The sequence below is a fragment of the Ambystoma mexicanum genome, chromosome 10 (assembly GCF_040938575.1).
Source record: "Ambystoma mexicanum isolate Mex_15411 chromosome 10, UKY_AmexF1_1, whole genome shotgun sequence".
Lineage (NCBI taxonomy): Eukaryota > Metazoa > Chordata > Amphibia > Caudata > Ambystomatidae > Ambystoma > Ambystoma mexicanum.
The window spans coordinates 738,370,345-738,391,856 of NC_090932.1; the positions used below are offsets into that span (position 1 = coordinate 738,370,345).

Genomic DNA, 21,512 nt, shown 5'->3' on the forward strand with positions numbered 1-21,512 from the left:
ATCCAACTGTTCCAAATGCGTAGTTCTATTTGCTCTAGCCCTGTAACCTCAGAGCTCACGACTTCACCAGTTTCCTGCGAGAAAACAATTTAGTCAATTTTTCTCCCTGGAATTCTGGGACTTGTAGATTTCTTTATTTGTAATTTAGGACTACAAATCCAGAATTCCAAGAAACTGGGGACTGGATGACTTTCTCACTCATCTACTCGTGCAACTGGGAAACTTGAGAGCTCAGCTTATGCTGTCCTCAAAGCAGGAGGATGGTGGGGGGTCGAGGGGGTTAGTGGGTGACGCACTTGCCACGAACCACACTACCAAGCTTCCTAAGCATATTATTCTCTGCTCGACTTATTTTATAAGCTGGATCCCTTGCAGAAGTCGCAGCTTTGTTTGTTTTCTCCCACATGTGGCATGCACATTAACATGTTTTTTTTTTTTTAATATAGTGCTTTACATAGGACATATTTAAATACATTACTATCACCCAATCGATCGACCTCTGAATGTTGAAAGGCTGAGTTGGCCTTGCCGGAATACAAACCTGCAACCTGCAGATCAGACAAAAATAGTTTAACCCACAGACATCTTACCGGTATTGCATAGTGGATTTTCTCATTTTATGTCCCTTTTTTATTGGGGCATTGGCAAACTCTTTTGTTGGCCCACGGCGCAGTCTGACTTGTGGGTGTATGCTCATAGATCTGAGCACCTTTCCCAATACATATTTATAAAAAAAATAGTTTCTTTCTGGGTGGTTTCTAGTCCAATATATTTTTTTTTTTTTGTTTATTTTTATTTGTGTATGGTTTCAAAGAAACCTTTACAAATCAATACACAAGCAAATAGAATCACTTCACAAAATAACAATTCATTACATTATCACCTTTACATTCACATTCATAATCACAAAAAGGAAGAGATGAATAAAAAAAAAGAAAAAAGAGAAAAGAAGGATAAAAAACGGGAAAGAATTAACCATAACAATCCCTTATTGCATTTATCAAGTACTTAAAACTGGTCTGCATTTAGTTCAATCTTATACCCATTTACATTCCAAATTTGGACGAAATAACAGTTCATAACATTTCATCACATTTGCATAAATAATGGAAAAGGTTTCCTTATGCTATAAAACACTTTTGTATTTGACTCAACCTTATGCCAAATTACATACCAACTTTAGGAAACGAACAACCGCCAATTGCAGAGGAATTTTGTTATCAAACAGCATACGTTTCCAGAGTAATTCGAGGTCAACTTTTGAGGTGTCAACACAAAACGATTAAAATGTCGTTGCCTTTCCTGTAGCAACGCAGGGCAATCAATTAAAAGATGTCTTAGTGACTCATTAATATCAACTATTCTGCAGAATCTGCAAGCCGCTACCGCCTCCGCCCCCTTGGTTCTAATTAGCATGATTTCTCCTGTTGAAAGCACATTAAAACGGAATCTCATGAAGTTTCTCCATGCTTTCTGAGGGAATGAGTAGAGATACGGTTCCAGAGCGCCCGCACCCTTATAAAATGATACCATATGACCATGCAATTTATATTGACTAAGTTTCTCCACAGTGGTGTCCCAATCACAAATTCTTAGCAGTAATTTAACTTTTTTTGAATTGAGGAGAAGAGAGCTCACTGTAGCATCTACTTTCTCCAGTAGATTTTTACATATTTCTACCAGTTTTTCCATGAAAACAGATTTTGTTATGCCTTTGATCAGTAAAGTGGACATAGCATTATATAGGGTGTCTCCATTGTTGCTTACAATATTTCGAAATAACATCAAACATTTCCATTCAATAATGCTTTTTAAAGACTGTAATCCAAATTCGTATCTTATAGCTGGTATGGGCACACAATTATGAATGCACCATACCATTTTCCGTAGCAGAAACGACTCAGTTTATTTGAGTTCATTTTACCCTGAATGAAAGAGAATTCAATGCCATAAGTGATTTTCGGAATAGTTTTAAGTTTGTAGTATTTCAGTAATGGTAAGGATGAAAAAGCCCCAAACTTTTGATCTACTATTCGCATTTGCAGGGAACAGACTTTAGCTTTCATCATATAATGATTAAAGGTAAGTGCTCTCTCAGGTGTGTCATTTACGAACAAGCCCAGATAAAATTATACTGTTTAATTTCCAGTCTAAAAACCAGGTTTTTTTTACAATATTTTCTATGTTGAGTGAAGCATACAACGCTTGATTTCAAAGCATTCACCGCTAGACCATTTTCCGTCATATAAGTAAGAAAAGCAGTTAGCAAACGTTGTAAGCCCACCTGGGTCCTGTCAAATAGTAAATAATCATCCGCATACGAGGACCAACTCATTTTTTTCTCTTCGACTGCAGGTTGTACTAATGCAGCCTTTTCCAAACATGGTCCTATATCTGTGGTGTACAAATTATATAGAGTGGGAGCAAAAATGCATCCCTGTCTTAAGCCGTTAAATGTTTTTATTGGCGCAGACAGGAGGCCATCATTATTTAGTCTGATCCGGACACAGGATCCTTCATGGAGATGAATTGGGATTGCTAGAATCTCTAATGGCATACCCAAGCTCTGGAGTTTTGTCCATAGATGTCCACGATTCACGCAATCAAACGCTAATGAGAGGTCCATACTTGCCAAGTAAACTGGTAAGGAACCCTTTTTCCAACCCATCTCTTGTAGTAAGTTTATAAGAAGGCCCCCAGCCTCTGTACCACACTTTTTCCTGAAGCCGAATTGGTTCAAACAGAATGTTGTTTCCAGAGATCCAAGCTTCAATTTGCTGCAGTACAAGGCTAGCGAAGATTTTCGAATCTGCGTCTAAAAGTGCGATGGGTCTATAGTTCGCTGGAAGCAGTCTGTCCCCCTTCTTGTATATGGGCACTATAAAAGACATGTTCCACGTTTGGGGAATGGATTTAGATCGTTCGACATCCCTAAACAAGATTTCCAATGCCTTGGCCCACATGTCCGGATCCCCTTTCAACAATTGATTGGATATACCATTTGGGCCCGCCGCCCTGGAAGGGCTTGATAGTGATTCTCCTCCTTATTTCCCTATATGTGAAACTACATTTCCATTGGAGACTATTTAAGGATTTTACCAGACCAGTACCCTGATCTCTTTTTGCATACAGATTAGTTGTGGTTTGCCCAGATCTGTTTGTTTATAGGATTAAGAGTACAATCCTGGTTCAGTAACAGCGATCTATTAATCAGTCTCCAAAATTGGCGGGCTGAATTGTGTGTTAAAGCCCCCAGCATCTCTTCATTATCTGCCTGATATAATTTATACTTATATCCCCGCAACCAGTTTTTATATTGTTGTTTCAAATATCTCCCCCCTTCTACTTTGGAGGCGGCTGGGATTTGCAAATATTTTCATTTCCTTAAATAATCTACGGAGTATAATTCTAGCTTGCCTCACCGTTGTCATATTTATGAGCATGTGACTTGGTTACATTTGTATTCCGAGTTCTTTTCACCGATTCCTCTATTAAATGTTTTAGATGCTGTCCTACATTTACATGCGAGAAGCTCTCACAGTTGTCTTCAAATGATGACCTGGAAAAAACATTTCTAAACAGCCTGTTACATGCTTCAGCATTTCCCTCATGCCAAATAATTCTCTTCCCCGTAGAATTGGGCTCCAGATCACGCGGCATCCTGACTTGATCTCCCACTCCTCTTACAACATACAAGTCAAGCTCAAGCATACCATGATCACTCATTATCGTCCTGCAAATTTCAAAGTGCACTATTGAATTAAATAACGCTTCCGAAATATAAATGTAATAAATTGCTGAGACCTTATTCCCCGCAAACCAGGTTATATAGTCTGCATCACACCTTTGCTGTCGATGCACAGATCTCAGACCCCATGATTTAAAAAAAAACAATTCCACAGTTTATGAACAAATTTCTTGTCTGATGCACAAAAGTTCGACACACCTCTAATCTGGCGATCTATTGAGACATTGGAGGGCACCGTGAGAGTTCCCTTAGGGTCAGACATCAGGGATTTCATGTTTGTATTTAAATCACCCATTAACATGATTTTGACCCCAGGGTAGCATACCACACAATTCTCCAGTTATCTCAATTTTCAACAACAGAGCATACAAATCAAATCCAGGAGTCCAGTAGACATTCCATACTAAAATCTATGGCACCAATGGGTTGTTTTGGATTTCTATTAAAGTACCCAAAGCAAAAGGGGGCTCTCTATACAGTTCTTTCACCACCATCCCACAATTAAGCTTGATTACGGTGATAATACCACCAGAGGGGCGACCCACTAAGCCTTTTGTGGCAAGAAGATGTACACATTCAAAACCATCAAATTGTTCCATAGACGTCATCCAGGACTCCTGGATGCAGATTATGTGATTAGACTTTAATTTACAGCCCAATTCGATGGAAGAAGAAAGATAGGAATGCCCTCGGGAGTTCCAACAAATCAGTGAGATGATGTTTTCAGTCCCTAATAGTGTTGTTTGAGTGATTGGAGTTTGGAGATCTAGTCTTGTAGACTCAGTGCCAGCCATCTCCAACTTGTTTCCTGTTCCGGTACACTCTCTGGACCCCTTTGTTGAAAAGATCCACCAGGATATAGAGGTCTCGACATCTTTTATTTCACTATCAGGAGGGACCTTCAGTCCATCACTGAAGATCAGAACATCATACCCCCTTTTGTTAAATTGATCTAATTCAGCTAGTAATTTATGAAAAACCAACTGAAAGTGGAACACAACCCTTACATGATCATAACAATATGGGTGGATAAAATCCACTCTCTTAATATCCATGCACGACAATTCCGCCAAGGATGGAATATCGTTAATGAGGGTTAAAATTCTGTTCCTATTTAGTGGAGGTTGATTACCACAGTCAAATAGAGGGTACAGAAGTACACTTGGGAAATCCATATAACATGGTTTCCTCCAGACTACATCCCTCAGTTCCGTCTCCATCTAGTGTTTAGGTGGTCTAGAATTGTCCCTTCCGCACCCTACGAAAGGGTTAGTTGCCGATTCCTGAACATCCGGGGAGTATCCTGCAGCCTGTACCCTCAATGGGACTGTCTGTACTTGACTTAGAGGGGGAGGTGCATTATGCACATCCTGTGGCACTACCATCTCCCCCCTATTTCCATCTGGAGGGGATGTATTGGCATATTTCTCCACTGACGGTTCCACTATTTCCAGATCTAGCTTCTCCTTTTCCCGTCTTGGGTATAACATAGGCCTATCCTCAGCTAAACCCCCCCCCCCCCCCCCCCCCCCGCCCGGGTTCGAGTCAGAGTTGAATCTAGTCATCGGCGCCCCTTCCACCGCCCTGCTGATCATGACCGGCAAATCCTCCTGCAGCATGGAGGGAATAATTCCCAGATTAGTCTGAGGTATCTCTAATACTGGTTTCCAGTTGGCCTCCACTGTTGTCGTATCTTCTTTATCCCCTATCCGCTTTTGCAGGGGCCCAATGGATGATTTAGGTATAGCCTCCATTTCCTTTATCCCAGCCGCTCCACCTGCCATATTTGCCTCTTGTGCTAGTGGCTGGTCCCTCAGCCTCGGATCAACCCCATCCTTAAGTGCTCGGCCTCTCTCTATAATATTCCCTACTATTGCTACCTGATCATCCACCCCTACAGTAGGGTTAGACATTTCTGGGATGTCTGTTTGTTCCCCCGCCCCTCCCCTAGGGGGTTACCAAGAATCTTACCAATATGCGGCTCTCCCTTATTAATCATACTCAGTTTGTGAGACATTTCTTCAGTTAGGGAGTTAGCGGGAGCAGAATACTCTTTGCTCTGGATACTAAGGGAGTCGCTCCCTTCCAAATTTGCAATCAATACTTGGTCCACCTCCTTCCTAATGAAGTTCCTCCATGTATGTTTTGCAAATTTTTGATTTTGGCTGTTGGCGTACGAGAGAGCCTTTTTTGTTATTTTTCTCAGATTTAATAGTGTTTTTCTTTTTATGTTCTGTTTTACCCTTTATGCCCTCCCCACTGCCATTCAGTTTTTGTAAAGACAGAATCTCTGAGGAATTCGGAGCTATTGTCGGGGGGAGAAGATGCCAACCCCCTACCATTCAATTCCTCCATGTTGGTCTCTGGGGCATTTTCAGAGGGATTTGCCGTTATCACCCCCAAGGCAAGAAGGCGCGTGGTCAATTTTATAGGGAGGGATTCCATTATTTGAGCTTAATTTAGCTTGCACTATTTGGCGCTCAGTAAAGCCTCTCGAGTGAATTTTTAGTTCCTGTAGAATTTGAATTAGAGTGTCAGCTATCCTTGTATTCTGGTCCCGTTCCAATTCCATGTTTACCAAAGCATGTGAGTGGGAGATCTCGTGTATGGGTTGTGACAAGTTCTGCAAGTCATTATCCACTGAAAAAAAAATCAAGTGGTGTGTCTAGAAAGGAGGATATTGGGGCATTGCTTATCTTTTCCTCAGGAATATTATCAAATAGAGGAGCTCGATGCAACCTCCTGTTTACTAGACACTTTTCCTCTCATTGACAACATGGACGAATGAGCCATCGCCGCCCCCTCCAGTAACGTAGAATCACTGGGTTCTGGAGGTGATGGTGGCAACGGCATGTTCATTGCCATTCGCAGCGTGTTTCTTACCGGTGTGAAAACCAGCGGCGCCGATAAGATATCGTCATACATTCTTACCCCTAATGCGTTCGCTGGTCTTAATTCCCGGCCATTCGCTGGGGGCCGACTATACACATACTCAAAGCTGTTACGTCTCCTCGACATTAGCATAAAGGAAAGGCTTCCCGTCTCCGACCTCTCAAGTAGTTTCAGGCAATTCAAATCCCCAGTTTGGTTTACCCTGCGAAAGTTATGCTCCCCATACAAGTATTTCCACTGTGTCCCCTCGTCGTCCCCAACAATATACTTAGCTTATTGTTGGCGTTTCTAAAGAACAGGCAGAATGCCGCCTATCGTCGCCCGTCAGCCCAACAGGCGTAACAGGCAGGCACTTCAGGCGGGCACTTCCGCTCGGGGGCGCGCGCTAGGGCGCGTGCGCCGAATGTTTTAAAGCGTTGGCTGCGTGCACCGGGGGCGGGTTCTACAAGAAAGACACTACAATCAGTACCAAAAATCATAAAAGTCCATGAAAGTCTATACACAGCCAGTGTAGATCCCACTGGTACCAGCAGCCCACCTCTTGCCAGCCAATCACAATCCGTGAATGAACAAAATCAGCAACGTCCTCGATTCGCAACAGAGAGTCTCCCAGGCGTAACAGGCAGGCACTTCAGGCGGGCAGTCCAATATTGCAAGCGGTATGGATAGTTATGCCTGGTGGATTTTTAATTAGGCATTCATTACACATGCTGCTCACTAATTTGCCTTTTGACTTCTTTGGTTTGAGTTGCAACACTTTGATTTTATGTTTTCCTTCTCAACTTTGCATGGGTTCCTTCAGTATGGTGGAGTACTTGAAGATCTCAACACATCCAAATAATGTTTTCCACGGTATCCCATCACCATATACGCGTGGCTGTACGCATTAAGTACTTGCTCAACTTGCCATTTTTAGTGTTTCACATTTTCATAATGAATGTTTATAATGTAAACATCAGTTTGCTGTAGAGTTGTAGTGAGCACATTAGTTGGGCTGTGCTTATGTGGAAAACATTGGCATATGTTGAAGTATTTAGACTTCAAAGTTGATGCTTAGAAGTGGCACCAGCATCGTGGTATATAGTCTAACATCCCTGCCTAGCCTGATTTCCCCCCCCTCCCCCACTGTCTTAGTATATTCTGCTCGTATGCGAGGTAATGATCCTGTCATGTCTGGACAGCTTCTGCTCTGGACAATTTGTTCATGGAATACTAGAAGATCCTCCCTATCAGTTGCTGGTTAAACTCCCCAACCCCAGAAAAATGTTCCCTCTTGCAAAGCATTTTTCTATTCTCGTCACTGAAAGCTAAACCAACTTACCTCTCAAATTATGGTTTTGAAACCACAGCATTGTGGCAGCTGCCAACCTAAAACTCTGCACTGTGATGCTGTACTAAATGAGGCTTTAGAATGCAATGTCATTTGTATAGCGCCTTAGTGCTATTGGTATGGCCTCAAAGCGTTGTAGGTGAACGCCCCTGCAGGATCGAAGTCTGAGGTTTAGAATAGGGGTGTCACGGTATTAGTTTTATGACGGTATTATAACCTTCTTGCCAAATGACGGTATATCATGGTTATCACGGTATAGCAGGTGGAGTTAACCAATCTTAACAAATATTTTCTAAAAGGTCATAAATTGTCAGATTTATCACAAACAAAACCAGGCACCCAGGGCCAGAATTGGGCTTTTCAACATACATTCCACTGAAATGCCACCCCTTGCTTCCAACAAACACACGTGTGGAGAGGAGGAGGAGGAGGAGGAGGAGGGAGGGGGGGGGGGGTGGGCCTACTGCGACTGGCAAAGCAAACTGAATAGCTTTTCTTAAGTGGTCATTTTGGCTTTTAGCTCCCCCACTGGCTACTGGTGAAGATGAACATGTTGCCATCTTTATAACCTGCATGCCACAGATCAACGGAGGCTGATGGTAGTATAAGCTTGTGCACATATACACACACTCTTTTTATGTTACAGCCATTAGTTTCCTTGCGGGCCAAAAGGTGTTCATGTAATCACGGACATGTTACCCTTTGGTATGGCAGCAGGGAATACCCACAGAGATGAGTGAATTTCGCAGCGTGACTTATTATATGTAAATTCAATGATAGAACCAGGGAAATCCCCATTGTCATATTTTTAGCAAACATCCATTATAAATATATAAACCCCAAAGCCGCCAACCCAAAGTAAACCGTTTCCCTTTCTTGGCACTGTATTTATTCTTCCTATTGCTAACATATTGATTTTGTGTCAGGCACGTGTGGTTTATGGAATGGCATTAAAAACTGCTCCAACTGAAACTACTTGGCAGATGGCACATCCAACAGTGCAAGACCAAGACTGCGCCGCACTTGCTTACTGCAGCCTTTCCAAATTAGATTGAAAAGCACACTTCACGGTATGAACGGTATACCGGTATAAACAATGTGACGGTTATTTTTGTTCAATTGAGTGGTTCACGGTATCTTTAACGGTATACCGTTATACCGTTACATCCCTAGTTTAGAAAGCATGTGTGCATTTTAGCCAGTATGCAGGGAAGTACTAGTGGCCAAGTCCCTGCTAGCGACCCTTGTGGAACTGGCTAGTGGATGGCTGCTGTGAAGACGGTGACGGTGCTCTCGGGGGGGGGGGGGGGGGGGGAGATTATACAAGTCGGGGAGATTGTCCAGCTAGACCACATCTTGGCACTTGGCTGCATTCTAGTGGAAGAGGTGATGTACAATATGCGATCAATTAGCGGATGGTTGCAGTGGACTGTGGGTGACAGGCAGTTCCTTGGGGCAGATACAGCCATCTTCCATTTAAATGGAGCACAATACGTACCCGTGAGTCATAGCTGATTACCTTTTTGAGGAAGTGCAGGTCTACGGGAATACTTTCTGTGGCTGCTCAGTACTTTCTTGGTTCTCCTTGTGTGACTCCTTGATGGCCCCGCCTACCTGTTTGGGATTGAATTAAGTCAGTCAGTACGCAGGCAGGACAAGCCAGGTCTTGAGTGCCTTCTGGAAAACGAGGTGATACTCTATGCCGGGGGTACTAAAAGGGATAGAGTTCCATATAGAGGGTGCTTGGATGGAGAAGGATGATCCCCCCCCCACCCCCTTATTCTGGTCGAGTTGGTGGAATGGATGACTGAGTAGAGCTGTGCCTAATCACAGGTTTCTGTAGCGGGTGACCTTGTGTTGTAGATATTCTGAGCTTTTTATGCAGAGCTCTGTGGGTGATGCACATAGCCTTGAGGGCGGACTGACATGGAGCCAGTGCAGGACATGGAGGGCAGGTGTGATGGGTGGGAGTTTTCCAAGTTGATATGCTAGGGCACCCAGGTATAGGAAGTTTGCATGATCTAGACCAGGGATGATAGTCAGGATTGCAGTCACTCTATGGGGGTAGGAGAGGGAGATGCATCAGAGAATACATAGGTGTAGATGGCATTCTGACAGTTGGATGCAGATCTGACGCCATCACATCAATGGTACATCCAAAGCTCTTCACTGTTTTGGAGTTGTGGGATTGATTAGGGGAAAGAGGTCAGTCTACCTGTATATCATGATTTCAGTTTTCCGGGGTTGAGGGGGAGTTGGTTAGCTGTCATCCAGTGGTCTTTCTGAGCCAAAAAGCGAGGGGGTGGAAGTGTCCTGTGCAATCTTGAAGATTTGGGTGCCATCTGCAAACTTTTAGCAAAATGGGCGATACGAACGGATGAGAGCAGGCACGGGGCTCAGATGGAGAGTTAAGGGTAGGGGTGATAGAAATGCACCCTGTGGTACTTCGTTGGTGACTGGGCGCAGAGTCGGAGAAGGGAGTCATCTGTAGTTTGGGATCTGTTGGAGAGGAAGGATATTCACTTTAATGCTGCATCTCTGATGCCTAGAGAGTGGAGTCTGTCATGGTGCGCTGGTCAATGGTGTCAAACGCTGCAGAGGTCCAAAAGGATAAGTGCGGCTCAGCACAGCCTTCCGAGTCTGAGGTTCTTTGAAGCTTCATTAGTTTCCATCTGGGATGATCTCAAGTTCCTTGTAGGGTTCTGAAGTCGGACTGGGCAGGGGGAGAGGAGCAGGTTTGATTCAGTGAAAAGGCATAGCTGGGAGTAGGCTGATCTGTCGACTACTTTGGCTACTAAGCAGTGTTAGAGGTCTGTAGTTGGCTGGCAGAAGGAGGGGGTCAAGGGAGGGCTTTTGAGCAGGGGTTTGATGTGGGATGTCTTGATAGCTGCTGGGAACGTGCGGGAAGTGTTAATTATAGATCTTGCAAAGTTGCTGGCACTGGTTAAGGAAAGGATATCTTTGAGGGCAGGGATCTCCAGGAGATCCTGGTGGACAGCTGCTGGCTAGCAGGTAAAGTAATTCGGGACGGTAGAGAAGGGCGGGGGTGGGTGGGATCAGAGCCCGGATGATTGTGCAGGGGGCTGGTGGGGGTAGCAGTACTGCTAATTTACAGTAGACAGTGTGGTTTCTAGTCACAGCAATGTCTTAGGTGTTCAGAGGGAGTTGAAGTGGTTGGGTGTGGTGTAGGGTGAAGTGCAAGGAGGAGCCTTGAATTTTTGTAGAGTTCCCTGCTGGCTTTGGAGATTCTGTTCCAATAGTAGTTATAGCCTTCAGTGTTTCTGCCCTGTAGGCATTAATCTGTTGTGCCTACGCAGATGTGAAGTGAAAGGTCAGTCCACATCTGCATTTCAGGATGTGGTCTTGTGGGTAGGAGTGAGCCATCTGGAGCAGGGGCCTTGTCTGTTGGAGGATGATGGGTTAGGAGTGCGAGGTCCAAGAGCTTTGGAGAGGCATTGGTCAAAATGGATGATAGAGAGCCGACACGCCTTGAGTGAATGAGAGGGTAGGGTGGTAACCTGGGAGTTGGCCAAGTCTGGAGTTACTTTGACCATGTTCCATAGTGGGAGGCGGGTGCAGGTCCCTGGGTTAGTGTGTGAAGTAAGGTCTACTGTCGAAGGAAGATGGCAGCGTGATCCGTCCAGATGAGTAGTAGTCAGTTAAGAAAACTGAAGATTGCATCTAGGGTGTGGCCTGATGACATTTGAGTCGGGTGGAGGACTATTACTTGATTGGTCGTGGCATGGAGTGCTGCAGGATATTGAACCATATATTGAGATCCGCTAGCATGATGAGCGACAAGAATGGTCGCTAGGAGTCTGAGGGACTCTAACATTTCTGTTGTAGCCTGGGTATCTGTATGAGTGAAAAGCTGTGTTGAAAGGATGATGAGAAATTGAACTGGAGAAATTTGCATTCTGCATCGCAGCCTTGTTCCTCAGTGTGAAATGGTGAAGCTGGAATTGTAGGTAATGGCAATTCCACCTTCCCTGCTGGTTCTGTTGGGCATGAGAAGGATGTAGCCCGGGGGGAAAGGCCTTGTGTGCAATGGGTCGCAAGACCTGGGAGAAACCAGTTTCTGTGAAGAAAAGGATGTTGGGGCCTTCAGGGAATAGTCATTTGTTATTGATTTTTGGCAACAGATCTGGCGTCGATTAGGATGCATGAAAGTCTGATGCGTGTTTGCTGTGAGTGGAGAAGGATTGTGGGAGGGGACTTTGTGGACAGCTGTGTCTGGCCACAGGTAGGGGGTGCAGCGGTAATTTGGGTGAGGGTTGGAGCCGAGATACCCTCTAGGGGCCCCTTGTATGAAGCGTAGGATAGTCTGTGGTGACAGGCGTTATTATGGGTTGGGGTCTGATGGCTCTCTTCTGGGGATTGAGAGATGAGGGTTGTGTGCGAGTGAGGGAAAAGGGCTTGTGAGGTGAGGGTCCTTAGGGAGTTGGCAAGTGTAAGGTGCTGGGGAGGGTAGGAAGGAGGCAGCTCTGGTGGTCGTAGAGGATTAATGTTGTGGGGAGGTCAGCATGGTGTCTTCTATGGCCTGATAACGGGGTCATGCTGCTGACTTCCAGGGGAGAAGGGCTGGGAGCTACAAAGGAGTGTGGGAGCCCCTCTACTGAGATTAACATGGGTCAAATACCTGTTCTATGGAATATCTTCCACTCAGTAGGGCTGGGAGTGTCTGGGGTTAGTGCCCAGTGTTGGCTGACGAGTGATATCACTGGGTTGGGTGATTTTGGGCAGAGCATGAGGCTGTATGTGAGGGGGGTGGGGGGAACCATGGCTCTGGAAGAGAGGTTGAGGTGTGAAGAGATGGGAAGGTCGGTAGTGTGGGGTCAGTCTTGTAAAGGAATCTTTGAAACCAGTGGTGTCGGAGGGTCAGCGGAGCTACTGATTGAGGGGCAATTGCTAAGGTAGCCCAGAATGCATGGGTGGTGGGGGGGGGGGGGAGATTAGGAGGGTTCCATGAGGGGTGTGTGGGGTGGGAGAATTTGGTGGGTGAACTGTGTAGGAGGGGATGGGATGGGAATGTGGGGGCGGGGGGTGTTTCTCCCCAACGGCACAGGATGCAGAGGTGTGTAGGGGTGGGCTCTTGGTGAGAGGGTGGGCACATTTCTGGTTGGTGCCCCTCTAACATTTGGAGATGCTTGGCATGGCTGATACTAAGCTGCCTCAGCCCTGAAGGCGGGAGGAGGGGGGTGAGGGTGTAGGGAGGCCAGGGGGCCCACAAGCAGCCTTAGTTGGGTATGACGTCCACGATAGCTGTCAGATAGTGGGGTGATCTATTATGAGGTGTACTTTGTATGCTGTCCTTCCGAGGAGCACAAGACCAGGAATGAGGGTTGAGAGAAGCAGCGCCTAACTCATGTGGCGGCGATGCAGACCTACGGTGCTGTTCTTGTGATGGGAATGCAAGGGAGTGGGATAGAGAATTAATTTGGTTCAGAATTACTGACCTACAGTAGTAAACACCAGCTGGAATTAAGATTGCAGACCCCTATGGCACTATCCCTGTGGGAAAAGATACAGGGTAGTGGCGCAAAACACTAGCTAGGTTCAAAATACACTTGACGTTTAAGAATTGGTTATCTCTTACCTGAGTGTTGCAGCAGACTGTATATGGGCCTGGCCGGGGCTGGTGCGAACAGGCAAACGTGATGAAGGGGCCCTTAACCAGCTGCCAAGACACAGCTGCCCTGTGGCAACAGGTTAAGTAGTTCCTTGACCTGGGTCAGCTGACCCTGTCCCTAGGCCAATCACACGGAGAGGCTGGCAATGGAGAGAAAGCCCAACCCCGGCGCCGAAGCATTCGAGTAAATGGAGCGTTTAGAGGCAGTCAAATCCCTGAACTCACCTTGGCATTCTGGCTCCTACACGGTGCGCAATGTTTTTATTTTCCAACATTTGTATTAACCTTTTCAAACCAAACTTTAGACATATAAACGACTCCCATGATCGTTTCAGACATGCCCACATTCAAAATGGGCATCAGTAATGTCTAATTACATGCTTTCAATGTAGTGGTGCACCTTTTGCAAGTTATGCGCAAGTTCCCTCCCCAAGAAAGCCTGCCTCTAATGGCCATATCCGGTCAGTAAATTAGTCACCCCCTCAGGCATTTATGTAGCGGACTCCCTAAATGCACATCAATTATCCTACCTAGTTTTTGGCTGAGCCAGACCATGATGCACAATCATTCATTGTAGTACATAAGATCGGTTCTTTTGTAAATAAGCTATGTGGGTAGGTCTCATCCAAGTCAAATATCCTCTGTGCCAAGTTGAGCGTAAACCTCCAACTTTATCCCAAAATCTGTACCCTACAAGGCTCTCACACAAATGTGTTGGTGCAGCTGCTGTTGCCCTGCCTTTAACATGTGGCACTAATGGAAGGATATATTTCAGTTGTGGTGGATGCTCTATAGTATTGGGTTTATCTAGTGTAATAAGCAATACCTACTTAATATGTACTGTGTTGTACCAAGCAATACCTTGCATTAAGGCATAGCAGAGGTTTGGGTGCTTGCCCTTTCCTAGTCTTTCGCTCATATTGGGGCATTTTGTTTTTTGCCCCTCACTTTACCCTTCGCACAAATGTGGAACTAGAGACCTGGCTTAACCTTATACCACTACCCATAGGCATTTTGTCTGCTGCTATCCATAAGTAATTTGGTGGTGAAGTGGATCTGGGAGGCAGGGTTGTATGACCTGCAGTGGTTCTCTTCCATGTGCACAAATGGGATCAAACTAATACTTCACAAATTCTGTACATTCTGTAATTGGACCGCTAAAAACCTGGCACTCATGGCAACCCCAGCCCGCCCCCTCACCAGCACTCTATCTTGAGCAAAAAGGTCCTGCAATTTAGGTGTACTCCTACATCCTGTCCCCTTTCTTCCGTACTTGTGGGACATTGCATCCTTCTGGATGGGACCGGAGCACTTTAAAGCATCAAAAATCTACTTTTTGTCCTTTTTATTTTTACGCGGGGCCATTGCATGTGACTGAAGCCCTGCCTTCCTGATCTCCGCAACACGCATCGTCCTTCAGGCCTTTTCTCCACGCAGTTGGGGTCGGACACACTTGCATCTCACAATTTTTTTTTTTTTTTTTTTTTTTTCTCCCCTCTTCATTCCTGCTCCGGTACCACTGTTTTCTTTCCTCCGTCTATGCGGGAGCCTCTGGGATTTGTGTACTGTTCGTGTGAACGTTGTTACGCGTTGGCGGATACCCACTCTTTGACTCAAATGATTTGGGCAGGAACATTGCTGGGACTCTTGCTTCTACTGCGACTCCCTCTCCGTCCAGGCACACCAGCATCGGTTTGTCATTTGGGGTGAGGCGTTTCCAAGTATTCTTACCTCATTTAAAGCAGTTCATTGAAGAAAAAAGGAAACCGCCGGTGAGTTGGTTCCTTTTTAAGGCACCCCGTTCAGAGGGACTCTGTCCTGGGATGATCTGGGTCCGAGAGGGGCTCAAGCGGCCCTATTACATGGGATCTCCCCTGAGGTTCCCTCACTAGGGCCTAATTCATCAGCAGTCCTCAAGGTGGCACAGACTAGATCTGCTGGAACCAGCTCTGCCGAGGTTCCTTGTCAAAGCAGCCATTTTGACTACCTCTTACACCAACGTTCACCACGGCTGCTGCTTTGGGGGGGGGGGCCTGTTTTTGGGGCAGAGCAGCCTTTTCCATGTTTTGTGGATAAGAACCTGCTCTCCCAATGGATTGGCATGCCCGGACTACGCTGCTGCATTCAGTCTCGCTCCCTCCTACGTCTGTGCTTTTGATCTACATAGATCTAGTTGGTGAGGGAGCATCCTGGAAACCATCCTCTTTGTGATCCTGGGGGTATGCCCCTCCTGAGCGGCCTCCACCCCCTCCTGCGCTTAGACTTTCGTTGGAGGATGTATTTTTTGGCAAGTTTCAGGCGCTTATGCATTCTGATCCCATGAAGATGTACTTTAAGGATTTATTTAAGGAAATGTATCCTAAGCCGCCTGAACCGGGCCCTGCTCCGGCAATCTCTATGCAGATTCCGGTAGTACCACCTCCTCCACCACCCCTGTGGGGTCTCCTCCTCCTCTGCCTCCACTTTTCCCTGTGAAAGACTCTGGTTGTTCTGTCAACCACTCCTTCGGGGCCTGAGGCGCCACGTGCGGAGGATCAGACTTCTGCTCCCGCCTCATTGGATGAGGACCAAGTGGACCAGGACGGCGATGACCCACCCTGCTCTAGAGCTTTTCACGACCGGGTGCTGGATATGATGGCATTGCTAGACATCCCAATACCTGAGCCCCCAGCTTCACAAGAGGGGGGGCACTTTCTGGAGCATTCACTCTGTCGACACAGGAGCGCACTGGCCTGTTCCTTCAGAAATACATCCTGGCCGAGGCCCTGGGAAAAACATCATTCCGGGCAGCACCTAAACAAGAAAACGCTTTCTCTACAAGCTTCACGCGTCTGAGGACATATCCTTGTCGGCATGCCTGCTCCCCTTTTTGGTGGTGGCAGCAGCTACGCTCCAGTCGAAGCCGGCCTCTGCATCCTCCACTCCAGTGTCTCAGATCCTTTTCAAGCAGGACAAGCTTCTTGATGCCTTTTGGGGGGGAGGGGTTTTCAAATTCGGCTCTTCAGCTGCATCGGGCTAATACTGAGCTTTATTCTGGTGGCTGCTAATGTCAAACTGTGGAAGCAGCTCGCCATCTTTCAGGAATGTATTCCTCCTGATGGGCTTGAGGGGTCTGGCGCAGGATCTACTTGAGGCTGCGCTCCATCACGTAGACACTTCAGGTCGGGGACCTATGGTCGGAGTGGACATCTGCCGCCTAGCGTGGCTGCATGCTACCAAGTTTTCAAAGGAATTTCAGGACAAGGTGCTTGATCTCCCCTTCGAGGGTAAAGAACTGTTCCACTCCTGCACGGATGAGGAACTCACGAAGACCAAGGCAAGTACTCAAACTGCCAAGCCATTGTCTGTCTTTGCGAGAAAACACCAGCAAAGACACCTTATGCGCAAGAGGTTGGGGTCTCAAACAAGGCCCTTCTCTGGTTTGAGGCTTTCAGGACCGTGTGTGGAAGCTCCAGCTGGTGGCCCATGCCGTCAACAACAAGGTGGCCAGTTTGTCTCTCGGCCAACAGCCTCCTCTTCAGCAACGGGTGGTATTTATACCGATGAAACATCTAAATGAGATTTTCCATCAGTCGCACCAGATTTCGTTGGGAGGACGAATTTCGTCTCATCTGGAGGCGTGGCAGACCATCACAGAAGACTATGGGTTTGGACTGTCACTGGGGCGGGCTTCCGCTTGCCCCTTCGCCCTATCTCACCCTCCTTTTCAGCAGACTGGGTCGCCCTGCGTCAGAGCAGACGTACAGGAACTTCTAGACTTCAGAGCAGTGGAACCTGTTCCCTTGAGGGAGCAAGGGGAGGGCTATTCCTCCCGTCGGTTTACAGTGCCCAAACCTAATCAGACTGGCCTGCGCACTATATTCGACCTCCAAAAATATCTATTTTTAAAAAAAAAAATTTTTTACAGAACAGTGAAAGACATCCAGTTACGGGACTTTGTACTCATAAGATACAATAAACTGCCAATGTGGCATAGACCAGTCAAAAAGCAACAACAGCAAGTGCAATGTTCATTCGTGCCTTAATCCAGGTGGATTCAGTCAGTACAGTTCTTCTGTCTATGCAGATATTCTTTAAACTGCTCCCATATATGTTTTGGTCTGCAGACCAGTGTTATCAATGAAATATATGCTTCCTCGCATTCAGTAAGAGTAATTTTTTTTAACCACATATCAACCTTCCGTTTGAGTAGTATACATTTCTTAGCTATTAGGCAGCCAACGTTGAATAGCCTCTTTTTAATCGAAACCTTTCTTATGTCTCCGAATAGATACTTGGGGAATGTCAGCACCGGGGGGACACCAGAACATTCACTTAAATCATGGCTATTTCCGTCCAGAAGCGGGCAATTGGGGGGGGGGGGCAGGAGCAGAACATATGATGCATCTCTGCAATATCAGCATTACATTTGGTGCAGTTGTGGGCCACTGAGGGAGCACATTTGGAGATCTTCTCAGGGGTGTAATGGAGCATGTTGAGTACCTTAAATTGGATAAGCCGATGCCTGGCATTGAGTGATCTCTCTGATGAGACGCCACCGCGGCCACCTAGCATCATCGAGCCTGGCTGCACTGGGCGCTGGTTGTGTATCTTGGCATTTTTTGTAAAGCGTGGAGATCAACCCTCGAGTATATGCCGTTGACACTACTGACTCCAGGGGTTGACAAGGGTCTGGCTCTTAGGGAATGATGACCATTTTGATCTGACCGCCGGTCTAATTCTATAATACTGCAGGGTCCGGATCAATCCCTCCCCCAATTTTTCAGAAAAGATTGGTAAAGTTACAAAAGTGCCATCAGGGAAGAGGTCTCGTAGCGTCATAATCCCAGCCCTCTGATAGATCTGTCATATGTGGGGGGGGAGCCCGTTCAATCTTTCTACACCAAGAGAAAATTATGATTAAGCCCTGCCAGATAGTCCTTTCTCCGGAAAGGCGATTGGCTCAGCATGGTAAATCTTCAGGATACATATTCTGATCTGGAGTACGCATCAGAAATATCTGCAGTTCTCTATGGGAGCGGAGCACTTCCAGTATTGTGTGCTTGCATTTGTTCTCAGCTCGGCACCGCGTGTTTTTACGAAGATGTCAGTCATCTCAGCATTCCTCGCACTGCAGGGGGTTCATGAATATCCATACAGATGATTGGCTCCTGCGCAGCCCTTGCCCACAGGCTGCTTCAGCCAATCTTCAGTCACTCTTTCAGTTCCTGTTCCACCTTGGGTGTCTGTGAACTGGTGGAAGACGCCTGGCGGTCTCTCGACCTGATCTTTCTGGGTTTCCGTTGAGATAACATCAGTACCAGTGTTCCTGATAGAGGACAGGATTACAGATCTTTCGACCATGTGCCGGCTCTTCCACCTGTCCTCCCACATGTCGGCCTAGTGGTTCCAGAGACTCTTGGGCCTCATGGCCTCTTGCATGTTTGCTCTACCTCTACGTCTGAAAATGAGGCACATGTAGCTTGCTCTTTGGAGCTGCTGGTCGCAAGCTACGTAGATTTTACAATTTCTAAAAATGCATGATTTTAGCTGGTTCGATTGTGAATTTACAGGTTAAATGTTCCAAACTGAATATGTAAACTATTGCTATCGGAATTATTCTGGTCAGAACACACTCTTAACTCTTGCATTTCCAGTCTCACTGCTATGCTTGAAGCTTGCTTTGACAAATGTTTGTTGATCTGGTGACCTCCAGTAACCCTTCAAAATGTAAATTCCTGTGTAGGGCTTTGAATAGTTGGAAAATATCTTAGTTAAATGATTTTTTAAAGGTGTTTGACCCAACTTCTATTTCTTTTTTTCTTCCAATGCAGGATTTGGTTAAAAGCCATTTGATGTATGCAGTTAGAGAGGAAGTGGAAGTCCTTAAGGAACAAATAAAGGAATTGATTGAGAAAAACTCTACTCTTGAACGGGAAAACGCACTGTTAAAATCTCTCACAAACAATGATCACTTGGCCCAGCTCTCAAACCAACCAATTAATCTTGGTAGTACTTCTCAGCAAAAAGCAGTGATGTCACAAGCGCCACAGACCATACCACCTCCACAGCAGCCGAATGTCTCCTCTGCGTGAAAGCTTCCTTGCCTCTACAAAAACTGAATGCAGTCCGTCCTTTTGTGCCACTGGTGTTCTCTCCACTTAATATGAAAGCAAGTAGCCATGCTTCAGTTGTGTTTGGCCTTTTCAGTATTAGACAATCATTTTACAAGAGCTTTCCTTTACCTTTTGAGTTGTCATGCTGCATAGTTTTTGTTGTCTTTGGTGCACGAGCTGTTGCGAAGGGTTATTGACCATGAACGAAAGGGTCCTTCATAGTTTGGTGGCTCAGAGGGCTTATATTGCCCATGGATTTACTTTGAGTGTTGCTTTCAAGAGCAGTTCCTCTTCATCAAGGAGCCATCATTCTTAAAGTATAGCATTTACCTAATATCATTTGTTTTATTTATTACAGGGCTGCTATTTTCATAATGTGTATGAACAATGTTGCAGAAGTTTTTTTTTTTTTTTACAGTAATGTGCAAAACGTCATCTGTGGAATAACATTAAGCAAGTAAAACTGTAGGCAATAATTCAAAGTATCCTGGCGTATTTCTAACACTAAAGATACCTTGGTATTTATTTACAGATGTCGTGGCCCAGATTAAGTGTACATTTTGTATAGAAAATAAGTTGGTACCATATGTACAGGTAGTCAACAGTTTGTGAAATAAATGATTGGCATATTTTGATGAAGAAAGCTTTCCTCATTTCTCTGCTTATAAGCCTGAAAAGAAATTGCCACGGTTCTATGCTTCTAAACATTTAAGTGACTTTGGGTGGGAATAAAAAGCTGTGAAATTGTTCAATCTACTTTGTAACCAAAGAAGCAAAGCTGTGTATTTGATTTTTTTTTTGTAACGCACATTCTTATGTATTTTTATTTAGTATTTCCTCCCTCTTTTGCTGTTTAGCATGATCTGCATGACATATACTCTTTGAACCACTTTTGTACCTCATTTTTTTTTTTTAATCCAGCACTCTTAATGTAGAATGTCAGTCTGTGAACTATGTAAAATAAAAAAACAAACGGCTGGTATTGGTGGAGTTGAGCTAGTGAAGTATACACTAGTTGTATAAAAAAATGAAGTGAGCCATCTTTTGTTCATTTAAATTGGTGTTTTGAGTTTCCTATGCTGAACATATTTTGTTACATTGCCGATTTTAATGTATTTAATAAATGCAACATGCAGATTAAGTTGTGTATACTATTTAAATTCTAAAATGTACATTTTTACAATGCTTCAAAAGTATAATTTTGTTTACAAATGCATTTATGTAAATACAAAATTAATTTGTATGTTTAAATGTATGCATATATTTTTATGTATTTACTCACTTGAACCTTCTATTCATTGGGGCAAGAAAATTGGAAGTTAAGGTGCCATGCAAAGGTAATTTGGAATGTTGTTCAATGATGTGGGTTACATCACCTAAACGGAAATGGTAGTTTAGGAAATATGGCTGTGGGAGGGAAAAGATGGATATAAATGTGGGCTATGAGAAGTTGCTCTGAAGAGCTGGTACAAGGGGAGAAAGGCAAGAGATGAGGTTGAAGGTTCCAAGAGTTTTGGACAAAGGTGAAGTGCAGAAGTGCGTACGATGTCAAGAGTAAGAACTGAAGCAAGGCAAGTGTGGTAGTGTAGTTGGGGGTTCATATAGTGGAAATTGAAAGCAACATAGGATGAGGGCATGGGTGAACGGAGCATTTGGATGCTATATCCCTTTTTTGGTAATCACTTGAATGGTCTTGTAAACATGATTGGGATCCTTAAAGTTGTGTGGCACCTTATCTTTCATAATTTTTGAGACCCTAATGTTCTCAAGTTGTTAAAGTGAATTTCATTTATTTTTTTCAAATAAATGTTCATATTT

At 45.1% G+C, this 21,512-nt stretch overlaps 1 protein-coding gene across 1 annotated transcript in view; it reads left to right on the forward strand.

Annotated features, from left to right (window-relative positions):
• Positions 1-20,835, forward strand: part of TSC22D2 (TSC22 domain family member 2) — a 229,837-nt gene extending 209,002 nt beyond the window's left edge. The window contains exon 3 of the mRNA XM_069618376.1: positions 19,413-20,835. Coding sequence (XP_069474477.1) covers positions 19,413-19,673 — 261 coding nt within the window. The 3' untranslated portion in view covers positions 19,674-20,835. The remainder of the gene's footprint in view (positions 1-19,412) is intronic.
• The last annotated feature ends 677 nt before the right edge of the window (positions 20,836-21,512 follow it).